This window comes from Oryzias latipes, chromosome 6 (genome assembly GCF_002234675.1).
Source record: "Oryzias latipes chromosome 6, ASM223467v1".
In the NCBI taxonomy this organism is placed as follows: Eukaryota; Metazoa; Chordata; class Actinopteri; order Beloniformes; family Adrianichthyidae; genus Oryzias; species Oryzias latipes.
This window is the reverse complement of record NC_019864.2, coordinates 32,044,546-32,071,240: the sequence shown is the minus strand read 5'-3', so window position 1 is coordinate 32,071,240 and position 26,695 is coordinate 32,044,546. Positions and strand designations below refer to the sequence as shown.

At 47.5% G+C, this 26,695-nt stretch overlaps 1 protein-coding gene across 3 annotated transcripts in view; it reads left to right on the top strand.

The window, feature by feature from the left end:
- Positions 1–26,695, top strand: part of LOC105357421 (serine/threonine-protein kinase BRSK2-like) — a 65,255-nt gene that overhangs the window by 16,042 nt on the left and 22,518 nt on the right. For 2 of the 3 annotated variants that reach the window (XM_023956191.1, XM_023956192.1), the window contains exons 2-7: positions 8,842–8,936; positions 10,177–10,262; positions 11,305–11,445; positions 24,888–25,004; positions 25,330–25,363; positions 25,447–25,515. In XM_023956191.1, the coding sequence (XP_023811959.1) occupies positions 8,842–8,936; positions 10,177–10,262; positions 11,305–11,445; positions 24,888–25,004; positions 25,330–25,363; positions 25,447–25,515 (542 nt within the window). The remainder of the gene's footprint in view (positions 1–8,841; positions 8,937–10,176; positions 10,263–11,304; positions 11,446–24,887; positions 25,005–25,329; positions 25,364–25,446; positions 25,516–26,695) is intronic. The other variant, XM_023956193.1, reaches the window with a different exon arrangement.

Below are 26,695 nucleotides of genomic sequence, written 5' to 3'. Positions count from 1 at the left end.
GATCAGCTTTGAGTCCTTTTTTGTTTGCTATGCTGATGGACAGGCTGACAGATGAGGTAAGACAGAATACATGTGTCTGAACGAGAGGGATCAAGGTAGAAGCGTTAGGTTACAGGGGGCTGAGGTGAAGAAGGTGCAGGAGTTTAAGTACTTGGGGTCAACAGTTCAGTGTGATGGGGATTGTGGAAAAGAGGTGAAGAGGCGAGTGCAGGCAGGTTGGAGCGGGTGGAGGAAAGTGTCAGGAGTGTTGTGTGACAGAAGAGTGTCAGCAAGACTCAAAGGAAAGGTGTACAAGACAGTGGTGAGACCAGCTCTGCTCTATGGGTTAGAGACGGTAGCAGTGAGACAGAGACAAGAGGCTGATATGGAGGTAGCGGAGATGAAGATGTTGAGGTTCTCCTTAGGAGTGACCAGGTTAGACAGGATAAGGAACGAATACATCAGAGGGACGGCAGTGGCTCAGGTGGTTGAGCGGGTCGTCCAATGATCGAAGGGTTGGCGGTTCGATTCCCCGCTCCTACCAGCCAACTGTCGTTGTGTCCTTGGGCAAGACACTTCACCCTCCTTGCCTCCAGTGTGTGTCCACTGGTGTGTGAATGTGTATGAATGATCCCAGTGATGGTCAGAGGGGCCGTAGGCGCGAAATGGCAGCCACGCCTCTGTCAGTCTGCCCCAGGGCAGCTGTGGCTACAACCGTAGTTTACCATCACCAAGTATCAATGAGGAGTGAATGAATAATAAAACACAATGTAAGCGTTTTCAGCATCTGGAAAAGCGCAGATAAATCTAATCCATTATTATTATTATTATTAAAAGACTGTGGCACGTAACCCGTTTCCAGAGAGGTCGTTCATCATTGTTAATATGGAGTTATCGATTAGGGGAAAAGTTTCTTTAATAAGTCTACTGGGAATTGGGTCTAACAGACAAGTTGAGGATTTGGAGGACGTAATAATTGAGGCTATTTCCACTTGTGGCACGTAACCCGTTTCCACAGAGGTATTTATTAGAGTTAATAAAACACTTACCACACAGATGACAATGGTATGTTCCATTTTCATGACATCCTTTGTGGTGGTCGTACAACTTTCCACGGACCCGTACAACCCGAAAACCTACACAACCCGTACAGGTCAGCCCCCCTGTACGGGTGCATGTGACTAAGCCTGTAGAGACTCATTGAATGTGGTTTTCTGTCAGTTATTGTTTTGAGGACAAACAACAGAAATACGGGGAAATTACCGCTCCACTTCCTCCTGAAGGGAATTGGAAGACGTGGAATACTGGTGCGTAAGTCAAGGTTTCTTAGTCCCAGTGTCCAGTTCCAGTTCTGGAGGTCTGGACTCCTTCTTAGACCTTCTGCTGAATGTCAGAGGACCACCACTGAACCACAGCACTGACGGGGGTCGATGAAAATGAAACGGGCCAACGCCTTTCCAAATCTGGGCTCAGGCAGTCCTGTTACTCAAAAACAAACCGTTTTGGGTTTTATTATCATGTATTCTTAACATTTATGTGTCCCCAAAGAACCAGACTAAGGTTCTGATGGAACGATTACCAGTCAATGAAATGATGCTGTTAGTTTCCCTCTACTGCTCCTCAGCTATGGGAAAGATCTTTACATGGAGGAGAACGGTTTTGAATGAAACTGCAGAATAAAAGACAAACATTCAGATTTACAGATGGATCTCAATGAATGCCAAAGTTGACCCTGATGAAGAAAAAAAGTCTGAAGTTCAACGAACCAAAGCTCTCTGCTGGCTCTTTGATTGACAAATAAAAGAGAAACGTTAAAATCAGGATGAACAGACGTCAGCTCGCTCAGGATGGAAAGACACACAGGATTAAATGTCACTCTGCTCCAGCCAGATTACTAACTTCTCCTCTTGAGTGCTTTGAAATAGACATATTCACCCGCATACCCCCATGTGCACAGTCCTACGTGCACATGCATACACCACCAGTGGAGTGGATTAGACCTGGTTACCAACCCACAGTGCCAGCAGATGGCTGGTCTTTTAGTATTACGTAAGCTAAATACACACACACACACTTTGCATGAAACTGAAGCCTGTGTGGAGTCCAGATCCAGCAGAAGGTCTGTCCATGAGTTGGTTCACATGAGACCAGCGTGGCACAGATGGACACTGGTGCTGAACCCTGACCAGAGGACAGGATGTGGTCATACTTCCTGTTTGTAGTCAGGACCTGGACGGCAGCATTCTGGATTAGAAATATGAGAAAGAGCAGAGATGCTGCAGATTTGAAGCATGATCTTACTGTTCTGAGGATGAAACGTACAGATATTGTACATTTCATGTGTCAGATCTTTACAACATCACATTTATTTACATGAACGTTTATTGATGTGTTTTTGTGTGTGACAAAAGACCATCGTATTTACACAATACTTAAATCCAATCTCTCTCATCTTTTTAAGATGTAATTTATATCACAGGTAAACTTCAACTATGAGACTAAATGAGGAAACAGATCCAGAAAATACCATTGTCTGATTTTGAAAGAATTTATTTGTACATTTTGGTGGAAAATAAGTATTTGGCCAATAGGACATTCTCCCAATCCTCTTCTGGATCCTCCAAATGCTCTCTAGCAGACTGTAGACGGGCCTGCACATGTACCGGCTTTAGCAGGGGGACACGTCTGGCCCTGCAGGGTTTGAGTCCCTGGTGGTGTAGTGTGTTACTGATGGTAGCCTTTGTTACTTTGGTCCCAGCTCTCTGCAGGTCATTCACTAGGTCCCCCGTGGAATTCTGGGATTTTTGCTCACCGTTCTTGTGATCATTCTGACCCCACGGGGTGAGATCTTGGGGGGAGCCCCAGATGGAGGGAGATTCTCAGTGGTCTTGTATGTCTTCCATTTCCCAATAATTGATTTATTCACACCAAGCTGGTGTGAATACATCCTGGTTCAGCCTGGTTCAGTCTGGTGCAGGTTTGGTTTCTGGTGTCCTCAGACAGCTCTTTGGTCTCCATAATGGAGTTTAGAGTGTTACTGTCTGAGGTTGTGGACAGGTGTCTTTCTATAGATGACCAGTTCAAACAGGTGACATTAATACAGGTAAGGAGTGGAGGACAGAGGATCCTCTACAGAAGAAGTTACAGGTCTGGCTTGTTTGCAGGAGACCAAATATTTATTTTCCACCATAAGTTACAAATAAATTCTTTAAAAATCAGACAATTTTCTGATTTTTTTTCACATTCAGTCTCATGGTTGAAGTTTACCTGTGATATAAATTACAGGCCTCTCATCTTTTTAAGAGGGAGAACTGGCACAGATGGTGGCTGATTGAATACTTATTTGCCCTACTGTACATGAGGACACAAGAACTTGCCATTCCATAACCTTTTTAGTTGAATTCACTGGTGGTTTTGGAAATGAGTTTTATTTACATTTGTTGGCTCTGCCAAACGAAGCTTTTTGAAAGACTGACTCGCATGAAAACAGTTGCTTTAACATGTTCTTGTATTTTTCTCATGATGGAGGAAGGAATAAAAGAATATCAAAAATGCATTTCTGAGTATTTTTTTGTTTTTGAAGCAAAAGAAGAAGATTTGTAATGTGTAAAATACACTGGGCGGGGCCACTAGCTCCCTGCTCTGCCCCATTCTGATGCATCCACTTGTAAAGGACTCCATGGACCAGCTCAGTGGCCTTTTGGTGAAGTACCTGCCCTAAGAATGGGAGGTTGTCGGTTCAAATCCACAGCAGTCATACCAAAGACTGAAAGTGGGACCCAAAGTCAGGCTGCCAGACTCTCATCATAAAGGGGTTGGGTTGGGGGGGTTAAACCACCAAATGAATCCCAAGTGCAGCTGTATGATGTATGTATGATGGGAAATGAGGGCAGGCTTACTCCACAGCAATCATACCGCCGACAACTGAAAGGGGAATTTCTGCTGAACCCCTGCCACTCTGCAGAAACTATGTCCTGGAAAACAACACAGGTTTTTAGGTTTTGACTATAAAAAGCATCATAATCATGAAAAAACCACCAGGATCACTTTGGAAACAGATCATAAGATGATCGGGGGGACTCTATCTTAAGAAAAAAGTAAAAATAACAACATTTAAAAAAACAGTCATAACTAGAAATGTGCCAATCATAGGATTGAAAACAGCAGCCATGAGCTGATTTTCTTCTCTGAAGTAAAGATCAATATATTATTTATTAAACCGTGTTTGACATCTTTTGTATCAAGTTGACACAGACAAACAAAATTAAGTTGGGGGCTGGGGGGGGGGGGCTGGGGGGGCTGGGGGGGGGGGGAGGGTCTTGCCCGGGGAGTAATTCAAGGTAGAACCTCCACTGGTAGTCAGGGAAGTTTTTTAGAATTTATCTTCAGGAAGGGAAGCTCCAATCAGAAGAACGGACCATCCTATAAGAAAACACCAGGGGGTATTCCAGAAGGCCCGTTTAAACTCCCCTGACTTTAATCCTGAACTCTGGCCAAAATCCGCCTGAACTTGTTTACTCTGGGTATGTCGGTTCCAAAAGACCGGATATGAGTTAGCGTAATTACTCTCCTCTTGGTAACCCTGGGTTAATGCTCGTGCACAGCAGGTACACAAAGACATTCTCAATGGATCACCGATTTACGGAGTCACCATGGAAACGCGTGGAGAAAAAAAGAGAGGCTGTACTTCAGTGAGACGGAGATTTAAATGACGGCGTATGAAGATTATACATCCATCAAAAAAGTAACACGGCTGCATCATCAGCAAAAGGACGAGTTTCTGCTTGGAGAAAAAGAACAGACAAAATAAACGCACGAGTATCTGTTCTCATTTTCCTTGTGACGCATATATATATCACTCATGGTGCAGAGAATTAAGCAAAGTAGGACAAAATAACTCGGTAAAACACAGTAAAACAGCCAAACAACTAAACACATTTGGTCAAAAACCCACACTTAAACCCAAATCTGTCCAGACAGGCAAAGGGAATGGTATCCCACAATTCCTTGCAGTGCCGATCTAACAGCAGCACCAAAGTTACACCTACTTCATTGAATTAATTTGAATGAAAGGAAAATAACTGTCTGATAACTACGTATTATTTTTAAACTGACTTAACAAAAAAATGATTTATCTTAACTGAAGCAAATAATGAAGTTATATCAAAGTATAAAGTTTCTCTTTCCAACATCCATTTGTGGTCTTATCAGCCTCTCACGGTGGAAAAAGTATTATCTGAGCTTCTTCATCCACTAAATCATCTTCAAATGGACACGCCATGCTGCTTCACCTCTCTGAAAACAAACTAACCTTCAACTAAACCTGCTCCAGACCAGGTTATGTTCAGAGCATGAGTTGCTATGGCAACTGGACATACCCTGAAACATACCTCCATTTCTGGAACAGAAAGCTGAGGTTATCAACTTCCTTAGCCTCAAACTTACCGTGGGAGCTAGCATAACCTGCTTTCTGGAAACCCCCCTGTAGGTCAGAGTTGGAGCTTCTCATTGGGAAACCGACGACTCCTTAAGGAGGAAACCAGAGATCCGCCCAAATCACTGTTCGTTATTGGAAACACTAACTCATTCTCAAAGGTCTCTGTCCGTCCCACTCTTTGTCTTCACTGTCTCCTGTGGGACTCGTCATCCGCTCAGAAGCTGAAAGAGCCGGGAGCCGCCCCCATCCCAGTTGCTACAGGCTTTAATCCTGACATTTTTCCCTGTGAGCAGCTGATTCCAGCTAAACAGGGTCAGGTCAGGTCAGGTCAGGGTTAGGGCGAAGGGTTGTAGCCCCCCTTCTGCAGATGTTGGGGGTGCGCGGTCCATCACAAAGCGGGCATCGCTGCTATGTCCCCCCTGATATTTTGGGAAGGTTTGTTTCCTCCCCCTCCGCGGACGGACAAGTGTCCACTCTCCGTCCATTTGATTATATTTTTTCTATTTTTTATTTTCAGGTTTGCCTTTGCTATTCTAATTTAATAAGGCGTGTGTGAAAATATTCTTTTGTTTTTTATGTTTTTTAGGTGTATTTTAAAATGTTTTTGTTAAATGAAAAAATCAAATTAGAGAAGAAAAATGAAAAGAAGAAAAAAAGAGAGACACGTGTTCAAAAGCAAAAAGGCGTGCTATAGCGGCAACGCTTCGATCTATGATAAGGTTTTCTTCAGGCCTATTCAGCACGCAGATCACTGTGGCTAAATTGGCTGACACTTTGGAGATGTTGTCCCTACGACGAGCAGAGCAGAAAGGGTTAAAGCAGGGGTCGGCAACCCAAAATGCTGGAAAACGAAAAAAAACAACGACTGGAGCCTGTCTGGAGCCACAAAATATTAAAAGCCCTATTTAAGCCTCATAATGAAGGCAACATATGCAATATGTATCTATATTAGCCTGCTATCAAAATGACTAAGTTGCTACAAATACATAATGAGCATCAACGATTAAATGTTTATTTGCCCTGCAGTGCATTCTGGGAGAACGACGCGTCACGTGACTGCTCTGTTGAAGTTTAACTTCATTATAATATCAGTGAATTATGTTTCATTGCTTTGATAAAATTAAAGAAATGGAATAAAGAAATCCGATTTTTGATGTCGTTTTTATTTTGAGGATTCAAACAAAAAACAATAAAATGGACGTGCGTGATGTGCCCCCCCTCTGGGAACTAAACAGAGTGCAATACAACGCAGCCTGCGTTTATAAAAAAGAAAACAGCCTTTTGAACAGGTAAAGTATATAAAATCAAATGAATACAGTTAAGTTTGATTTCTGTGCAAATGCCAAGCAAGTGCAAAGGTAAAACAGCAGCAGCATCCTCTTCTTTCGCTGTACATCTCTGGCAAAGACAGCCAGCTGGAATGACAGAACAGCTTCAAGCATTTGTGGTGCCTGCAGACTTTCATCTTTTTACATTTTCTAACATTTTTGAAAACGCTCCAGGGAGCCACTAGGGCAGCGCTAAAGAGCCGCGGGTTGCCGACCCCCGGGTTACGGTCAGGTCAGGGTCAGGGTCTGGTCTGGGTCTGGGTCTGGGTCTGGGTCTGGGTCTGGGTCTGGGTCAGGTCTGGGTCAGGTCAGGGTCTGGGTCTGGGTCTGGGTCTGGTCTGGGTCAGGTCAGGGTCTGGGTTACTGCATGGAGACATAAAGGCTGAGTGCAACACGGCGAAAACTTCAGAACGTTTCAGAAAGTTTTCTGAGTATCGAAATGTTTAGTTTGACAGGAAATTAGACTCGCAGCAGAGTTTCGTCCGGTTCTGTCCGGTCCGGTCCGCTCTGATGGGAGCGGAGCTTTGCTTGCATTTATCCTCTGAAGTTCTGTCACCTCGGTTGTCCATGATCTGCTTTTCAGACACTTTGCCGTGTATTTGTAACCAAAATAAAAGATTTTTTGGGTTTATACCAAATTTATCACAGAAAACTTTACTAGTCAACATAAAGGTTGTTCGGTTTTAACTGAACCGGGATGATGAATGATGTTGCAGAACTGCAGAAAATGAACAAAGGATCAGAAATTCCTCATGAAGACCATGTGATCAAACAGAGTTTTTATGTTATGGCTGTCCTTCGTGTGTCGAAGTTGACTGTCTTGAGTTTGAGGATTAAAAATGACAGGCTCTCATGTGGGCTGCTAGTCCAGCTCGGGATCTGCAGAAGCGATCACATGTCAAGCATTTGAAATCGGTTGAAGTTGCTACGGAGTGACGCCGGTAATGTGCCTGTTGGTGTTCACGTTGGCCCTCAATGGTTATAATGGCTTCTTTTAAAGTTGCACGCCATTTGGATTTTTGTATGGCTTCTTCTTCCCAGTTGTAGTGTGGGATGCCTGCTCTCTTCATGTGTCGCTTTAGCACATCTTTATAGCGTAGTTTCTGTCCACCGCGGCTCCTTTTTCCTTGAGAATGTTCTGAGTAGAATACTGCTTTGGGTAATCTATTGTTGGGCATCCGACACACGTGCCCTGCCCATCGAAGTTGTGCAGATGTTATTAGGGCATCAACGCTAACTGTGTTGGCACGTCTCAAAACCTCAACATCTGGGATACGATCTTGCCACTTGATGTTGAGAATGAAGCGAAGGTGGCGAAGCTGAAGTCGTGTTAGAGCCTTGATATGTCTGCGGTAGAGTGTGGTGCACTCAATGGAGTATAGCAAACAGGGGATGACTGCGGCTGCATATACCTTCACTTTGGTACTAGTACTGATGTCATGGCAACTCCACAGTCTCTTTTGTAGTGCACCATAGGCCTTAGTGGCAGAAAGTATTCTCCGTTCCACTTCCAGATCAGCTGAGTTTGAGTTAGTTAAGGTACTGCCCAGGTAAGAAAAACTCTGTTGACTTCAGTGGTTCATCATGGATCATAATCGTCTCTGGGTGTTTCTTGGATAATGTGGGAGGCTGATACAGTAGTTCGGTCTTAGAGATATTAATCTTCAATCCAAACATCTCAGCTGCAGAGGAAAAGCGATCTACAATCTGTTGCATATCAGATGCGTTACTAGCTACAAGGGCTGAGTCATCAGCATAAAGTAGTTCTCTGACACACATCTCCTGTCTCTTTACTAGTCAACATAAAGGTTGTTCGGTTTTAACTGAACCGGGATGATGAATGATGTTGCAGAACTGCAGAAAAAGAACAAAGGATCAGAAATTCCTCATGAAGACCATGTGATCAAACAGAGTTTTTATGAAATTCTTCTTGTTTGAGCTTTTTTTCTGCAGGAACCTTTTCTGTCTCACATGTTCCGTCTGATGTCCGTGTTCATGCTGCATCTGATGGTCGATCACCTCACGGCGTGTGAAGACGGCGTCCGCGTGTTCATGCTGCATCTGATGGTCGTTTGTGCGTCTCCTCTCTGTCTCCAGGATTGGTCAAGCTTGGCGTCCACTGTGTAACGTGTCAGAAAGTGGCCATAAAGATCGTCAATCGTGAGAAGCTCAGCGAGACCGTCTTGATGAAGGTATGTGTTCAGTCGTCACCTGCACAGGTTCAAGCCCAACAGCTTCTCTGCTACGCCCCCTGTGGGTCAGACAGAACTGCTTAGCTGGTTGCTGCTCTGGTGGAGATGCTGGGCTCCTCTTCCTCCTTCCTCCTTCCTCTTTCTGTCTGTGCTCAGCAGGAACCTCCTTGTCTGAGACTGTCAAGAAAAAAACCCAGGACAGATTCACATCAGAAACATCCGGTTCTGATCCACTGGTCTTTAAGGACTTAATATTTACCTGCAGTTTATCAGAAAACTGTAAACCTTTTCCAGCAGAATAATGAGATTCCAGACAGAAAGCTCCGTCTGAACACATAGACATATATGTAACTATTTGTTTACTCGTCTGTCCAGCAGCTGAGCACATAGATCCCAGCTGAAGGCCTCTTGTGTTGGACGGATGTTACTATTCCAACAGGCGCTTCTGGATCTTCTGACACACTAGGAGTGCTTTTGAATAAACCCCTTTGGTCATTTAGGCTAAACTTTATTTACATTGATCAGATTTTATCCCTTTTTTGTTGGACCGGATGGAAAAGAAGAAGAGGAAAGAAGGGGGGGCAGGGGGTAAGGGCACAGAAGAAAGGGGGAGATAGGGGAGTTAAGGATATCTGGAGGATGATTACGGGGGGGGGGGGGGGGGGGGGGGGTGCTGGAGAATCATCATCATTACTGTCTGGTGTAAATGTTGGTCAAAAGGGGCGGGGCCTGTCCACCCCAACATACATGCTGGCTCCAAAAACATTCACATACAATCATGTCAACATGTACTCAGCACAACTACTGTTCACACACACACACACACACGCACACACACACATGAAGCGTTTCATTCTGTCACACAAACTATAGAGTAAAGGTGGGCCGACACCTGAGCTCAGGTGGGAGTTTATGTTCTGCTGAGGTGGATGATGTGATATAAACAGAGGGAAAGAGGCGTCCCCTCACCAAGACCCCTGCTGAGGCGGTAGCCAGGGCCCCCCATGGTTTGGCACATATAGGGAATCCGCCCGCGGGGCGATCCAAACAGACACCGCCCCACGGCCCCCCAACACCAAAGAGCAGGACCGCCCCACAGCCCCCCAAGGCCAAAGAGCAGGACCGCCCCACAGCCTCAGTAGTGAGGAAGCTGCTGGACAGACGAGTGAGAAAACAGAGAAGGTGGTTCAACCAGGGCTGATTAGCATTTGCCCCCCCCCCCCCCCCCCGTGTCTGGCAGGTGGAGCGGGAAATAGCCATCCTGAAGCTCATAGAACACCCACACGTTCTGAAGCTACACGACGTCTACGAGAACAAAAAGTACCTGTAAGTACGACCGATGAAGGTATTTGTGGTTTCATTTAATCAAATTATCAGCATGTGGAGACAAAAACATTCATTAACGTTCCAATTATTCTCTTTATTCCAAATTCTAATCTAGTGAATATAAAACAGCCCAGAGTATTAACTTTATTGATGCCAAGGAGAGAGTTCAATCATAGGTTATTACACACACGGAGGCTCCGCCCACCCGCTTTTTTACGCACACTTAGAGCCTTTTAGGGTCACCGTCCAGTAAAGGTGGGGTTCACCCTGGACACCTCTGCAATCCATTCCAACCCAGACCAAGGATTAAGAATATGTAGTCGGGTGGAGGAACATGTGCAGAGGTGGATGTTCAATCTGGAAAGACAAGAAATGAAGATCAGCTGCAGAAAGATAAATGAGAGGAAATGAAGATGAAAGGCGAGGTTAAAAGAGCAGAGGTGGAGAAGTGTGTGCAAGCAGGTGGATGAAGGTTTCAGGTGGAGCAGACGGCGGTGAGAGCAGCCGTGTTGTTGGTTCAGAGACAGGAAGGATCTCTGTGGGAGCAGGATGGATCAGGAATGAATCCATCAGAGGATGGGATCCTAGATGTTCAGGAGATCCATGCAGAAGGAGACGTTGGGAGGAGGAAGAGGGATGACGATGATGAAGATTGGAGCTACAGGAAAGGTTCATGGATGAAGGAGGACGTGAGGGTGGAGGATGCAGAGGAGAAGGTTAGATGGAGGCGGATGACACTTGATGTGGTGATCCCTGAAGGCAGCAGCTGAAAGACGATGAAGAAGCATCAGTGGAAACATCCTTGACCTGTTACCATGGCGATTCTTTTATCTGACCTCCATTGACATAAAGTTCTGTTGTCTGTGAGATACTTTCCGACTCTAGTCAGAGTAGATCTAAACCCAAGCGCCTCTCTCTGTCATTTGATGGTTTTCCAAACCTAAACTAAAGCCTCTCATTTCAAAAGCCTTTTTAGATTTCCTCCAGCTTCCATGTCTGCTTTGTGAGGAGCTCCTGTCACCATGGCTGTCTTCTTTCTCAGGTACCTGGTGCTGGAACACGTTTCCGGGGGGGAACTGTTCGACTACCTGGTGAAGAAAGGAAGGCTGACGCCTAAAGAGGCCAGGAGATTCTTCAGGCAGATCATGTCGGCCTTGGATTTCTGCCACAGTCATTCCATTTGGTAAGACGGGAACTCCAGACGAGGAATCGTTTCTGCTCCCCCGTCTGAAGGAGAGATGGTGGTTAACCTTCTCCTCTGCATCCTCCACCCTCACGTCCTCCTTCATCCATGAACCTTTCCTGTAGCTCCAATCTTCATCATCGTCATCCCTCTTCCTCCTCCCAACGTCTCCTTCTGCATGGATCTCCTGAACATCTAGGATCCCATCCTCTGATGGATTCATTCCTGACCCATCCTGCTCCCACAGAGATCCTCAGCATCTTCATCTCTGCTGCCTCCTCCTCTTCCTCTTGTGTCTGAACTAACATGGCTGCTCCACCTTTGCTTTGGTCACACCTGAAACCTTCGTCTTTCCCTTTTTCCTCCTCTTCCTGGAAGCTCACAGTGCTGGAAGAGTCAAACGTCTGTCAGTGTTTTTCAACCTTTTTTGAGCCAACTTACACTTTTTTCTTGACAAAGATCCCGTGGCACACCAGCAACCAAAAACAGAGAGAAACTCTATAGTCGGTATTGATCATTTTTTGGGATAGTTCAGGCACAAAAGTATGACGTTGTGATAGCTTTCAATAATCATTTTTAAACTTAGTTGGAAATTTGCTGAGGAAGTTGATTTTCCCTCCAGTTTATTAAAATGCCATTTCATGTAAACCTCACCAATAAATGACATTCTTTCTAAACAGTCATTTAGTTTGAAATAGTTTTTAATGTTTGTGCTCATTTATAATCACAGCATGTTTACACATGTAAATGTTAACCAACCAACAATATCTTCATCAGTTCAGTTGTAACGACACAAACGTGAAAACGCTGAAGTTTTATCCAAAATGTTTTCTTTCTTTTGTTGATTTCATTGTTTCCGTTGAAATGTGTCTGTGGACCACTTCACCTTAACGCTGCTTCTTTACTTTGTTAGTACGTCTATTTCAACTTAACTTCAACTTTTTCAAAAGTGACTAAAGTCAATCCAGACATTATTAAAAACAGTTCTTTCTTTCATGGAGACGACTTGGATCAAACTCTGGAATCTCCAACTTTCATTTCTTTGTTCTCCGACACAAACCAAGGAAAACTAGACAGTTTTCCTGCTTTCATCCAAACGTTCTGCAGATTGTTAGAGCAGATGTTTGCATTTGTTGAGCTTCATGACGGTTAAGAGAAACTGTCACGTCAACGCAGTGCATCATGGGAGTTGTAGTGAAACCAGTGGCACTGATGTTGGACAGACTCAGGTCTTGGAGTTTCCTTATTTTATTCATGGTTGACACCGGATCCCATGGGAAGCTTCTACGGATCACGGATGCTCCGTGATTCGTGCGGATCACTAGACCCGGTTCTACACAGACTTTTGCCGCTGATAATAATAGTAATAATGGATCAGATTTCTCTGCTTTTCCAGACGCTCAAAGTTCTTCCAATGTGTCTGTTATTCATTCATACTTGGTGATGGTAGCTACAGATGGACCTCAGCTGCCCCGGGGCAGACTGACGGTCGTGGCTGCCAGTTGGCGCCTACGGCCCCTCTGACCATCACCGGGACATTCACACACCAGGGGAGGCAGAGAGGGTAAGGCTCTTGCCCAAGCACACGACAACAGTTGACTGGGGGGAGCGGGGATCGAACTGCCGACCCATCGATCATTGGCCGACCTGCTCAACCGCCTGACCCACTGCCGCTGATTGCACCCCCTCCCTTGTGGAAGGCGATTCGTGCATCAAACAGCCGTCCTCCGTCTGTGTTTGGACGCTTGTACAAAAGTGTGTTTAGAAACCCGCCGCTCCCGCCGCATGTGGGAGGAGCTACCGTCAAGTTTTCTCACCCTCCTTCTGACAGACGGTGCATTTTTTGGAAGAGCTCCTCAAAGCTGTCGGCAAACGTCTCCGTGTGAAACCTGAGCCGTTTTTGATGAACAGAGTCGATATTCTTGTGATGGTAAATGTTTTTAGATCAGTGAAAATAATGATAATGAGCATCTCTAACTAGTTTGCCGCGCCACACCGGATGACAAACACTGATCTAACATACGTTTTAACTATGAGAAAGATGATTCCACTGATCGCTGACGTTTGTGTTGATTTATGTCCAGAAAAACTAAACATGAAACTATGAAACTGAATTGAATTCTCTGAATCACTAGAAGCAGCTTTATGTCAGTTTGACTGTAAATTGCGTTATGGTTATGGTTAGGGCCATTATTTGCATTTTGCTCCTCCGGACACGGAACTCCAATGGGACTCCAGGATCGGTGGTCATCTGTGAGGCGTTCACGTGGAGCTTAGGCGTGGTACGTTTTTGTGGTGTGTGTCACCGGTAGATCGGTTAGTGTGTGCTGAGTCGATCTTGTCGTCTCACGGTGAAGTTTCCTGTATTGGGTGAGGCATACGGCATGAAGGTGCACAGCTAACAGCTGCTGACGTTGCTGTCGTGTGCCGTTCTGTTCATTAGTTACCACCACAGGTTGGTAGTGGAGGAATGATCGTGGGCGGTAACGTTGAGGTTTGTTGTCCTTTCATTCAGGTCCCATGACCGGCGGGCAGGTTGGTACCGCCTTCTCCTGGTGTCTCCATCGCTAGGAAAGTTAGAGCAACTGCGCAGCTCCGCCCCCGCCTGCTGCGGTCTCCCAGCAGTGGGCCGTCCATGCTGCTAGTTGCTGAGTCACTTTCAGGATCCAAGTTCTAATGGTTGTTGGGTTCTGTTGGTTTCTTCATTGACGATTGAGACGAGACGCCACTGAAAGGCGGCTCTGGAGTCTCAGGGACAGGTTGTGATGTGCGATGTGGTGGGCCTGGAACCTAGAATCAGAAGATTCTAGGTTCGACTCCTAGCTAGCTCGCCACTTGTAGCGCTTTCTTAGCTTGCTCTGACCTACAGAAGATTTGTTCGACTCATGGAGCCAGAGTGTGTGGATAGAAAACGCAACACAGGGATAAAGCAATCAATTGACTGTATTTAAACAAAGAAAACAAATAACAAAACAATAATTTGAGACAGTGGAGAAAGGAGTGTCCAGGGATCCACAAGGATATTTTTCAGTCTTTGGTGTTCAAAGTTCCTTTTTCCTTTGGGTATGGCGTCTTTTGCGAAGTTCCTTTTTCCTAGGTTCGTAAATCAAGTTTTTCATTGAGAGTTCGTGGGTAGCTCGCCATGCACCATTCCTATATGGTGCAGATCAAAAAGTTCTTCCAATAAGGATAGAAGTGGGGGTGGAAAAAAAAAACCTGACCGAAGAGTAGTTAGTTCAAGGTGTGGTTGTTCGAAGAACTAGTCCAGTAAGATGTTACAGAGTTTTGTTTCAAGTTTAGATAGCCGACAGCTATAGGAGATGCAGCCAGCCACAGCAGATCAGCAACAGCCAGAGCATGGATGACAGGAAGTGGCTATGTGACCCGGATGTTAATATAGGGAACTGGCCCCACCAAAATAAGAGCGCTCAGGTGTTTCAAATCTGGTAATGCAAGTGGGGCACTGATCCGGGTTACACGCTCCCCCCCTTGTTCACATGTACGTCCCTGTACATGGTTTGTCTTGTGAAATTTCCCCGTCGTCCTGAAGGGCGAATAAAAATGCAGAGCTCAAACCTTGCAGAAGTGTTTGGATGCTTTTCAGAAGTGGTTTCCCAGGATGTGCATATTGAAGGCGATCTGGTTGGGTTCTGGTCTGTAGTGTCCGCCTGAGAGTTGGCTGTTCAGGACTGAGAGGTTCGGACACAGATGGTGAGGGGGGTTCGGCATGGGGTTCGAGTTGAGGTATGGGATCCACAGTCTGTGTAATGGCATCTGGTATCCCAACAGGGTCAATTGGTTCTGATTGAGGCTCTGGTTTCATAATTTCCACAGCCAGTGGTTCTTCTTTGGGTTCTGTCACTTCCTCTTCTGTGTTGGTCGGTACAATTGATTCAGGTGACAGTGCGGCAACAGCAGGTATTGAGACAGCGGGTGACTCGACAGCTTTTAAGTTTTCAGCAGGTAAGGTTGTTTCTGGTGGCTCAACCCCGACATCTGGTTGCTGGATGGCAGGTGTGTCTAGAGTTGTGGAGCTTACTGGTTCAGATGAGACTTGAATGTACACATCATCGTCCGGAAGGTCTTCCTCGATGGTAGGTGTAGGTGCAGATACAGAGGGTGTTCTGGTACGTTGCTTGGAGAGTTTCTCTTGAGGTGAGGGTAGGAATCCACAAGGCAGTAATAGATCCCTGTGTAAGGTACGAAGGGGTTTGGGCTGGTTTTCCGGTCGGACTGTGTAAACAGGGAGGTTTTCTGCTCTCCTTACAACGATGTATACCGTTGACTCCCACTTGTCAGCCAATTTGTGTTTACCCCTCTGGCGCACATTTCTGACGAGGACCCTCTCTCCGATGTCCAGATCTGCAGTCACAACATGTTGGTCAAAGCGGGTTTTGTTGCGTTGCATGATTTTAGCTGCGTTCTCAATTGCTAATCGTTGATTTTCATCCAGGTGTGATCTCAGCTCCTGGACATACTCCCTGTAGGAGGGTGATCGGGCCTCCTTCAGGGGCAAGCCAAAAGCCAAGTCCACAGGCAACCGAGGTTGACGGCCAAAAATCAGTTCGTAGGGAGAGAATCCTGTAACGTCATTTTTGGTACAATTGTATGCATGGACAAGGGGCTTAACAAATTCTTTCCAGTGTTGTTTCTCTTGTGTGGACAAGGTTCCGAGCATGTCTAACAGTGTCCGGTTGAACCTTTCCACTGGGTTGCCTCTTGGGTGATAGGGCGTTGTTCTTACTTTATGAATTCCTGCCACTGCGCAGAGTTCACGGATGGTTCGGCTTTCAAAATCCGTGCCTTGGTCACTGTGAAGCTTCTCCGGGATGCCGTAGTGAACAAAGAAGTTGTCCCACAGACACTTGGCAACAGTACGGGCCTTCTGGTTAGGAGTGGGCACGGCGACAGCATACTTTGTAAAATGGTCTGTAATGACAAGGATGTCCTTCGTCTTTCCATCCGGTTCAAGAGAGAGGAAATCCATGCAGACCAGTTCCAGTGGATGAGTTGTTTTGATGTTCACTAGGGGTGCAGCTCGTTCCATAAGCGACTTGCGCTTGACACATCTTTCACAGGTTTTTATCTTATTTACAACAGCTGCTGTCATCCGGGGCCAGTAAAAACGGGAACGGACTAGGTCTAGCGTCCTTTCAATCCCGAGATGGCCCATCTTGTCATGAAGATGGTATAACACCACAGCTCTGAACTCCTCTGGTAGCACCAGCTGGTAGGTGATGTCCCCTCTGATCTGTCGTCTTCTTACGAGAAGGGTGTTAAGGAGCTCCATTTTGTTTACTTCCCTTAGAAGGAAGGGCAGGTCAGGGAGTTGGTCTTTCACAGCTGGTGGTGGCGTGAGTCCGTGTTCAAGCTGGGCAATGACATGCTGGATTGTAGGGTCAGCACGCTGTTTAGCTGCAAGATCAGATGTGGAAATCTGGGGTAGTGCAATGGTCGTGAACTGAACATCATTTGTAAACCCATCGGGCAAACTGTTCGCATTATGGGAAATGGACAACACAAGAGCTTGGTCTGGAGCTGGTAGAGTACTCAAAATTATATAACGGTCACATATGGCTCTGGTGATGGCTTGATCAATGCTAGACTGGTCACTGTTGACATGTTGGGTGAACCTCTGAATACGCTCTAGCTCTTTGTTGGAGACAGGATCTTCAGAGGGTTCACCATGTGGTCGACGGGACAGTCCATCAGCATCTGTGTTCTGTTTTCCAGCTCTGTACTCAATTTTAAAATCAAAAGTGGACAAAGCAGACAACCATCTATAACTGGTGGCATCAAGCTTTGCACTTGTGAGCAAGTAAGTGAGGGGATTACTATCTGTAACTACCTTGAACGATGCTCCGTACAGGTAGTCATTGAATTTTTCTGATACTGCCCACTTGAGGGCAAGGAATTCCAACTTGTGAGCTGGGTATCTGGATTCACTTTTGGTGAGGCCTCTACTGGCATAGGCCACCACTCTGTTCTTCCCCTCATGCTCCTGATAAAGGACTGCACCCAGGCCGATGGAACATGCATCTGTGTGGAGCAGATAGGGCTTTTGGGGGTCCGCAAATGCCAGGACAGGAGCAGAGGTGAGCTTCTGGATGATGGTGTCGAAGGCTTGTTGACACTCTACCGTCCAACGACCCCCAAATGGTTCTTTTGGATTGTGGTATTCTTGTTTCTTGATCAGGGGTTTCTGTTTCTTTTGAGAAGGTGGGTATCCTGCAGTGAGGTCATGCAACGGCTTAACAATAAAGGAATAACCTTTCACGAATCTCCTGTAGTAACCAGCGAAACCAAGGAAAGAACGTAGCTCCTTTAGGGTTTTGGGTACTGGCCAGCTGGTGAGTGCTGAAATTTTTTCTGGGTCTGTTCTTACGCCGTCTTGGGAAACTATATGACCCAGATATTTGACAGAGGTCTGGAAGAAGATGCATTTATCAATTGAGAGTTTAAGACCATACTCCTTTAGTTTGTTTAAAACTCTCATCGATCTCTCTTCATGTTCTTCGAGGGTTGGAGCAAAAACAATAATATCGTCAATGAAAACAAGTACCTCCCTCAGGTTCAGTTCCCCCATGCACTTTTCCATCAGGCGTTGAAATGTGCTTGGGGCGTTGGTAATACCTTGGGGCATGCGATTGAATTCCCAGAACCCGAGGGGGCACACGAAAGCTGTTTTTTCCTTGTCCTCTTCTTCCATCTCTATCTGGTAATACCCAGACTTTAGATCCAAGACAGTGAACCATTTGGACCCAGAGAGGGCAGTGAATGTGTCCTCCAACTTTGGCAGAGCATATGCATCCTTTATGGTTTGTGAATTTAGTTTTCTGTAGTCGATACAGAGGCGAACACCTCCATCCTTCTTACGCACAACAACAATTGGAGATGCAAATGGTGAGGTGGATTCTCTGATAATTCCGGATCCTAGCAGATCTTGTAAATGGTTTCTGACGCTATCCACATCTTGGGGGTGAATTGGTCTGGGTCTCTGCTTAAACGGCGTTGGATCAGAAAGTTTGATCTTGTGTTTTACCTTTTCAGTTTTTCCAAAGTCGAAATCATGTCTTGAGAAGACTTCAGGGATGCTTTTGAGTTTGTTAATTATTCGTTGTCGCCATTCTGGGCTTATAGGCGAGTCTTTGAAGTTGTATTGTGAAGTTGGTTCTGTTATTGGTCCAGTGCTCTGCTCTTTTGAAATGACATGCTGATAGTTGCTGGCTTCAGCTATTGTGACATCTGCAGGAAGTTGGATGGTATGGCTGGACTCGTTGCTTACCACAACAGGCAGGTGACATGGCCGGTGTCGTGGCAAGTTAACGAGACAGCTTTTAACTATGAGCCCACCGGGTAAAGAGCCAGACTGGGGATGCTCAAGGAGAACAGTTTTTTCGCCTTGCAACCCTTTGACCAGATGTCCATCCAGAACTGTGGTTTGACCTGCCTGGATGATGTGTGGCTGCCCTGACATTAGTGTGACAGAGGCAGTCTGGGCTTCTTTACTGTGGTTGAAACGGTGTTGGAGGATCTTGTAGACAGCAACATAACCAGGTGCAGTTGACTGAGATTTGTCTTCTTTCTTTAGATGCTTTGAGTAAGCGACATCAAGGGTGTTGGTACCAACAAGGATCTGTTGTGGGGACTGGTTGTGATCTGGTACAACCAATGCCAGTGAGTATACATTAATGGCAGAACCAAAAAGGTCAGGTGGGAAAGTCAAATTTAATTCGATGTACCCCAAGTATGGTACAGCTTGTCCATTTGCTCCTTCAATCTCCAATAGGTCAGTGATAGGATAAATTTCAAGGTCTGAAAGGTAAGTGTTGTAGAATGAGTGAGGGACAGTGGTCACTTGTGATCCAGAATCAAGAAGACAGTTAAACAGTTGTCCATTTATTTCAATCTGACCAGTACTTTTGGCTCCAATAAGACCTCTTGGCAGGTGTGGCATCCTCTTCTTGGGACTTTTGTTGTGAGCAGCTCCTGAGTGTCCCACCACAGGAGCAGAGTTTAGTTTAAATGCTTGTATTTGACATCCCATGCCTCTTGTTTTTGACGTAGGCACTTTTTCTTCTGCTGGACCAGAATTGGATTGGATCGGTTACTGCAGGTGGAGGAGACATGACCATCTTCACCACAGTTGAAGCAGTACCATGGCTTTGGCCTGTTGGCGGGTGGTGTTACAGGATTGCTGGGTTTGTGTTGACGCGTTGTGAGTTGGGAGTCAGATGTGGATTTTCTGGATAGGAGCTGTGACATCTGTTGCTGAAGTTTCTTTACTTGTAGCTTCATCTCCTTCAGCTCTTCATTTGCATGAGTGCTGTGGTCACAGGAACAAGTGCTCTGCGACTGTATGGTGACTCTCTGTTTGGATGTGCCAATATGTTGCTTCATGAGAGACTCTTTGGCAGTCTGTCGGTCTTCTTCTGTTCGAAGTTGGAGCAGCAACTCAGGGAATGGTGGAGGGTTGTCCTTGCGTTGCTCCAGTTGTAGCTTGGTTATTAAAGCATTGTCCCAACAGCCACGACAGAACTGCTTCAGGAGATGTTTGTCCACTTCATTTGCTGAAATTCCACCCTGTCTGACAACAGAGCAGATGGTGTGTTGCAGTCTTTGAAGGTATGAGGAAGACCTTTCACCAGAGTTTTGAAGGGTGTTCAGGAACTGGGCAAATAACTCTTCCCCGTCTTGGACCGTTCCAAAGGCTGAGTCAAGCACACTCAAGAAAACAGAGGGCAATGCGTCTGGGATCAGACCTTTTACCACATCAGCAGCAGGTGACATCAAGCTCTCTATGATTCTCCGAGTGACACTGAGTGCTGAAAGAGTAGGATCTGCAAGGAGAAGATTTATTTGAGATCGCCAGGATTCATAGTCCACTTCATTACCTGGTTTTGGACTTCTTCCAGAGAAGGAGCGAAGACGCAGCGAAGTGGCTGTGAGGTCTGCGTATTTTTTTTTTTTTTTTTTTTTTTTTTTTTTTTTAACTTGTCCTGTCCAACAGCTAGGCAGACAGATGAGAGCTGAGGGCCTCTTGGGTTGGACATATTTTACTTTAACAAGAGGGGTTATTAATCTTCAGAAAAACCAAAGGTATGTCTGAATAAACCCCTTTTGTAATTGAGGCCAAACTTTATTAATTTCAAAAATGTCTGAAAATCTTTGGTGTTGGACCGGACGGAAAAGGAAAGAGGGGAAGAAGAGAGAGGGACGTTAGAGAGAGGGGGGGTAGGGGGTGATAATAGGAGGGGAAGGGGGATAAGACCATGAAGCAGCATAGAGCAGACAGGTTTACTGGTTGTTAATCATTATGGTAAGGTTCAAATGTAAAAAAAAACAAAAAAAAGGGCGGAGCCTGTCCACACACACACTCAAATGTTATAAACACACCTGTTAGTTGCAAAAATGTCCACCTGTCGACATGTACACAAAACAAATAGTGTTCACACGCATACTTATGCCTTAAAACCAACTAGTGTGAAATATTTCAGTCATTCAGTCTGTTGAGCTAACACTTGTGCTCAGGTGAGTGTTTATGTTCTTCTAAAATGGATGGTGGAACGTGAAAAGAAGGAGGGAGAGTGCCCAGCCATCCCCACCCCAAGACCCCCACCGCACCAGCAGCGGCAGCCGGAATCCCCCCAACGCCACACGGGAACCGGCAGGGAACAACCGCCGCCCGGGCGACCAAGCCCGCCACCCAGGCCAGGGCCAGCAGGGCCGCCGCAAGGCCCCCAGAGCCAGAGAGCAGGGAGGCACGGAGGGAAAGAGGGCGCCGCCCCAGCCCAACCAGGAGAGCAGCCCCCCCGCCGCGCCGGGAGAACCCAACGCAGGGCCCCACCAGAGAAGGACGCCCACAGCCCCAGACGAGCACCCCACCACCACCCAGGAGTTCCGGGCATCCCCCCGCCCCAACCCCAGGTACGAGCCAGGACCCCCCAAGGGAGACCCACTCCGCACTCCAGGCAGCCATCCGTCCGGCCCACGGTTGGTCCAGGGAGGAGCGAGGCAGGGGCCCGCCGCCCCCGCCCAGAAGGGGGGAACCCCGGGGAAAAAAGAGGGCCCACAAGGGGTGTTGTAAATATGGCCCGACCAGGCTCGGCCACAGTTGGAAATTTGGCGGGGCCCAGCACTCAGGAGCAAGGACCAGAACCCACCCCCCAGGGACACGAACACCCCCGGCTCAGATGTAATGTGAACCCCCCCACCGCGCGGAGAGAGCACCGCCGGGCCCAGGAAGCCGGCACCCCGGGGACACAGCCGCCGTTGCAAAGGGGCCCGTACCCCCCACCAGGGAAGAGGCAGGGGACAGATGGTCCTAGGTCCCACCTTCCTTGCAAAATGTGTGTGCGTGTATGTGTGTTTGAGAGAGTGTGTGTGTGCATGTGTGTGTGTTTATGTTGGGATGTATATATTGAGGGGGGAGGGGTGTGTGTACTAAGGGGGGTGCGGTTAAAATTGGCGGGTAGGGCACTAAGGGGACGTCTCCTGATTACTCACAGTGACGTCCCCTCACCCTCCCCACCAAGGGGCCCTAAATGTCTAAGGTGCGGTTAAAATTGGCGGGTAGGGTGCTAGGAGGACATCCGCTGCTTGCTGGCGGTGATGTCCAAGCACCCCCCCTACCAAGGGCCCTACATGTCTAAGGTGCAAATAAAACCGAAAGAGGGGGGGCCCACTCCATACGGCAACCACAGGAGGGGGGTCACTGCCTAGTAAACCCCCCCCCCCCAAGGCTCATCGCAGGCTAAGCCCCCCACCCCCTCACCCTATTATGAGGTTATATGAGGAAGGGGGTAAGTTGGGGACAGATGATAGACTGTCCCCCGGTGGTCAAACAGCCGTCCCCCGCCCCCCCCCCCAGCCAGGGGGCCAGGCCCACCCAGCCCCGGGGCCCCACCCCCGGAGGCGCAGACACCCCAGGCCCAGCACCACCACCCCCACACAGAGAGAGGGGAGCCAGAAAGCGCCGGCCCCCCCCGGAGCAAGCCCAGGCCCCCACCCCCAAACGCCGGCCCTAGAAGAGCTCTGGTCAGGCCTCGACGGGACCGAGGCAGCCAACCGGCCGGGGATACCGCCGATGGCCTCAGCGGAGACCCCGACCCGTCAACCCCCCCTGCCCCGTACCAATAGTGCCCCCCCCCCCTCCCCCAGAATGCCCCCCCACAGGACAGGGCCGACAAGACCCCCACCCCACCCCACCCCCAGACCCCGCAGCCGAAGCGGATGACACCCAGAGCGACCGGGGGCCCCAAGAGGGTTGTCCCGTCCCAGAGCCAGGGAAGGGCCGATCCCAGCCCCAGGTGTAGACGGGAAGCCCATCCAGCGCCGCTGGGCCCCCCCCCCCGAGCAGCGCCCCCCGCCAACCCCCCCCAGCACAGGCAAAGGGACCACCCCCCCAAGCCAAGCCAGACCACCACCCCACCCCCCCACCACGCACCCCCACACCCAAGCCCAGAGGACCACGCAGCGCCCCAGGCCGCCCCACCCAGGCGCCGGACCCGACCCCCCGACCAACGGAGCCCCCACCACCCCCGGCCAGGCACCGGAGGCCCCGACCCCCACCCCGGCCCACGGCAGAAGGGCAAGGAGCAGCGACGACCATGCCCCCCCCACCCCCTAAGTCACGGAGTTAGCTATGGGAGACCAGAGAGACCGAATTCTTTCAAAGTTACTTGAACTTTGGGCTGACATTTTTTCCAAGCTGATATGATCAAGCAGCAGATTTCTGTGTTGACTTATATTTATATTTTTTTTGCTTTTCCAATTTATTAAAATAGTTTTTTTAGCAATGCAAAGAGTTATGAAAATGATAGAGCCTAATCCTCCTTCTACATCGATGGCACTCATGTCACCAAGCACACAAAGTGACGGTGAAGCTGTGATTGAAACCTTAAGCCAGACTGATAGATCGGCACATACCTGCTGCCAGAGAGCCTGGACAGGCGTGCAGAACCATAGTGCATGCATGTAATTGTCGGGTAGATTACTGTCACAGGTCTGCGAGGTCTGCGTTTTTGACGACATGCTCAACAATAACCTTCTGGACTGCTGGTGGGTTTAATTGATTTGTTGACAAGGAGATGCGTTGTGATGTTCTACTTTGATGAGGGCGTGGCCCCTGCAGACCAGCATTTAAAGTGGGTAAAGGTGGGGAGGATGCTGGCATTGACCGGGCTGATGCACCATCCTCTTCCTCTTCCTCTTCAGTATTGAGTGTGGTTCTGGAGTAGCTTTTGAGAGTTGTACTTGCTGCATCCAGGTGCTGGCCGATCTGGGTCATCACTGTTCTTAGAACCTCTTCAAAACTGCAGCCGCTCCGGTCTGCGAGTCTTTTTAATTCGACTAGGTAATCAGGGGGTTGACTGCTGCTGTCCACTGTGGCGGCGCACTCTGAGGCTAATGCGGTCACATGGCACACAAGGTTAGTAGTAGCTGAAGTGTAAGTGTATGGTAGCAATGGTTTTAAGGCAGAAAACGCGGCTGTGTCTGTAAACTCTGCGACCAGGTTTTTATCAAAAGAACTATTGGGATCATTAACGTAAAAAGTGCGATTTAATTTTCCATAAGTACGCAACCAATCAAGCACCTCATCATGTAATGTGGTTGCGGTGCCCGAGATTACAACAGAAACAGAAACGTCAACACCAGATTGAGTTATAAAATCCATGGTGTCGGGAAAAAAAAAAGAGAAAACAGAAAAATTGATATCCACACACTCAGGCTCCTAGCTAGCTCGCCACTTGTAGCGCTTTCTTAGCTTGCTCTGACCTACAGAAGATTTGTTCGACTCATGGAGCCAGAGTGTGTGGATAGAAAACGCAACACAGGGATAAAGCAATCAATTGACTGTATTTAAACAAAGAAAACAAATAACAAAACAATAATTTGAGACAGTGGAGAAAGGAGTGTCCAGGGATCCACAAGGATATTTTTCAGTCTTTGGTGTTCAAAGTTCCTTTTTCCTTTGGGTATGGCGTCTTTTGCGAAGTTCCTTTTTCCTAGGTTCGTAAATCAAGTTTTTCATTGAGAGTTCGTGGGTAGCTCGCCATGCACCATTCCTATATGGTGCAGATCAAAAAGTTCTTCCAATAAGGATAGAAGTGGGGGTGGAAAAAAAAAACCTGACCGAAGAGTAGTTAGTTCAAGGTGTGGTTGTTCGAAGAACTAGTCCAGTAAGATGTTACAGAGTTTTGTTTCAAGTTTAGATAGCCGACAGCTATAGGAGATGCAGCCAGCCACAGCAGATCAGCAACAGCCAGAGCATGGATGACAGGAAGTGGCTATGTGACCCGGATGTTAATATAGGGAACTGGCCCCACCAAAATAAGAGCGCTCAGGTGTTTCAAATCTGGTAATGCAAGTGGGGCACTGATCCGGGTTACATTTCTCTAATGTTTCTGGTCTCGGTTCTGTCTCTTCTGTCGCTCTTTCAGCCACAGAGATCTGAAACCAGAGAACCTGCTGTTGGACGAGAAGAACAACATCAGGATTGCAGACTTTGGCATGGCGTCTCTTCAGGTTGGAGATAGTCTGCTGGAAACCAGCTGTGGGTGAGCAGTCCGAAGCCATTTCCGTGGCTGTGAGTGGGATGACATCACCCCGGGGGAGGGGCTTGTGGGGCTGACGTGACATAAACGGAAGAATATCAGTGCCACGGTTCCTGAGCAGCTTCATCGTCCAGTGAGGACATATTTTGGGATAAGTGGAGGTTTTTTAGGGTTTGAAACCTTCTGCTCATCGTCCCGTCACACCTAACCCATCCAGTGAAGGTGGCGTGTATGCTCACCCCCCCCAGTGACTGTGAAATGACCTCCCTCTTGAGCCTGCAGGCCTTCCTCATGTGCTTACCGCTCTCTGTGACCTTCCTGCCCTCAGGTCTCCTCACTACGCCTGTCCAGAGGTCATCCGGGTAAGAACCGTCAGCGCTCTGCCAGAACGCCGCTGTCTGCTGCTCTCCTCACCACCTTTTCTCCTCACCTCTGTGGTCTTCAGGGAGAGAAGTACGACGGGCGGAAAGCCGACGTCTGGAGCTGCGGGGTCATTCTCTTCGCTCTTTTGGTGGTGAGTCGTCTACGGTCTTAATGCGGTTCTTCTCATTGTCGTCAGGATGTTCAGCTCTAGAACTGTTGTTCCAGCACGGAGCTCCTGGACACGAGCAGAACCAGGAATCCACTGGAATTCTTGGTTATTGTCATTGGGTAAAAGTTCTACAGCCCTTCAGAACCGAGCCTGTTAGTGGGTTCCTTCCTGCAGCCGCCTTGTGGTTCTCTGCAGCTTTGACTCATCCGTGTAACGGGGATAATTCACCCGTCTGATGGAAATGCCAGCGCTGACTCAGCAGTTTTCTCCAAAGCCCCTCCCCCAGCGTCATAAACCTGACGAGCAGCGACAGGTTCCTCCGGTGCCCCGCCTCCCTGCTGTCCACATACAGGATGGTTGTTCCCCCCAGGGAGGCTGGACTCCCCTCCTCATCTTTATTCTGCCTCCACTCCTGTGTGATCCTCTTCTCCTCTTCTCGTGTGAAAGAAAAAGATCCACAAATCTGAGCGGTTCTGTGCACGTGCACATGCTCATAGACACACGCACATACGTGCACACTAGGGCTGCACGATATGAGGAAAACTCACGATATGCGATATTGGTGATTAATATTGCGATAACGATATAATTTGCGGTATATAAACAAATAGAACAACAACCAAAAACATCATTTCCATTTCACTGCAACAGTTTAAAAAAATTATACTCCAAATGCCCCTCGTCAACGTAGGAGGCAAACATCAAACATAAAAGGGCTCATCTGATTGATCAACGACGTAAACGGGTCATTCCGATTGGTTAAATGCATAAAGGGATTTATTTCATTTGTTCAATATTTCAAGCTGCCATGAGTTTGTTTTAGCACATTTAAGGTAACCACTTATTGCGATTTTCGGCATGTTTTGCGGTATGCATATTGCACAGCTTAATGTTGCAATAACGATAAATTAAATTAAATTAAATTAAATTTGCGGTTTATTGTGCAGGCCTAGTGCACACATACGTGCACATGCTCACAGACACACACACATGCACATGCTAACACACATACGTGCACACACTTACATGCACATGCTCATAGAGGCACACACATACATGCACACATACGTGCACATGCTCACAGACACACACACCACATGCTAACACACACATACGTGCACACACATGCACACATACAAGCACATGCTCATAGAGACACACA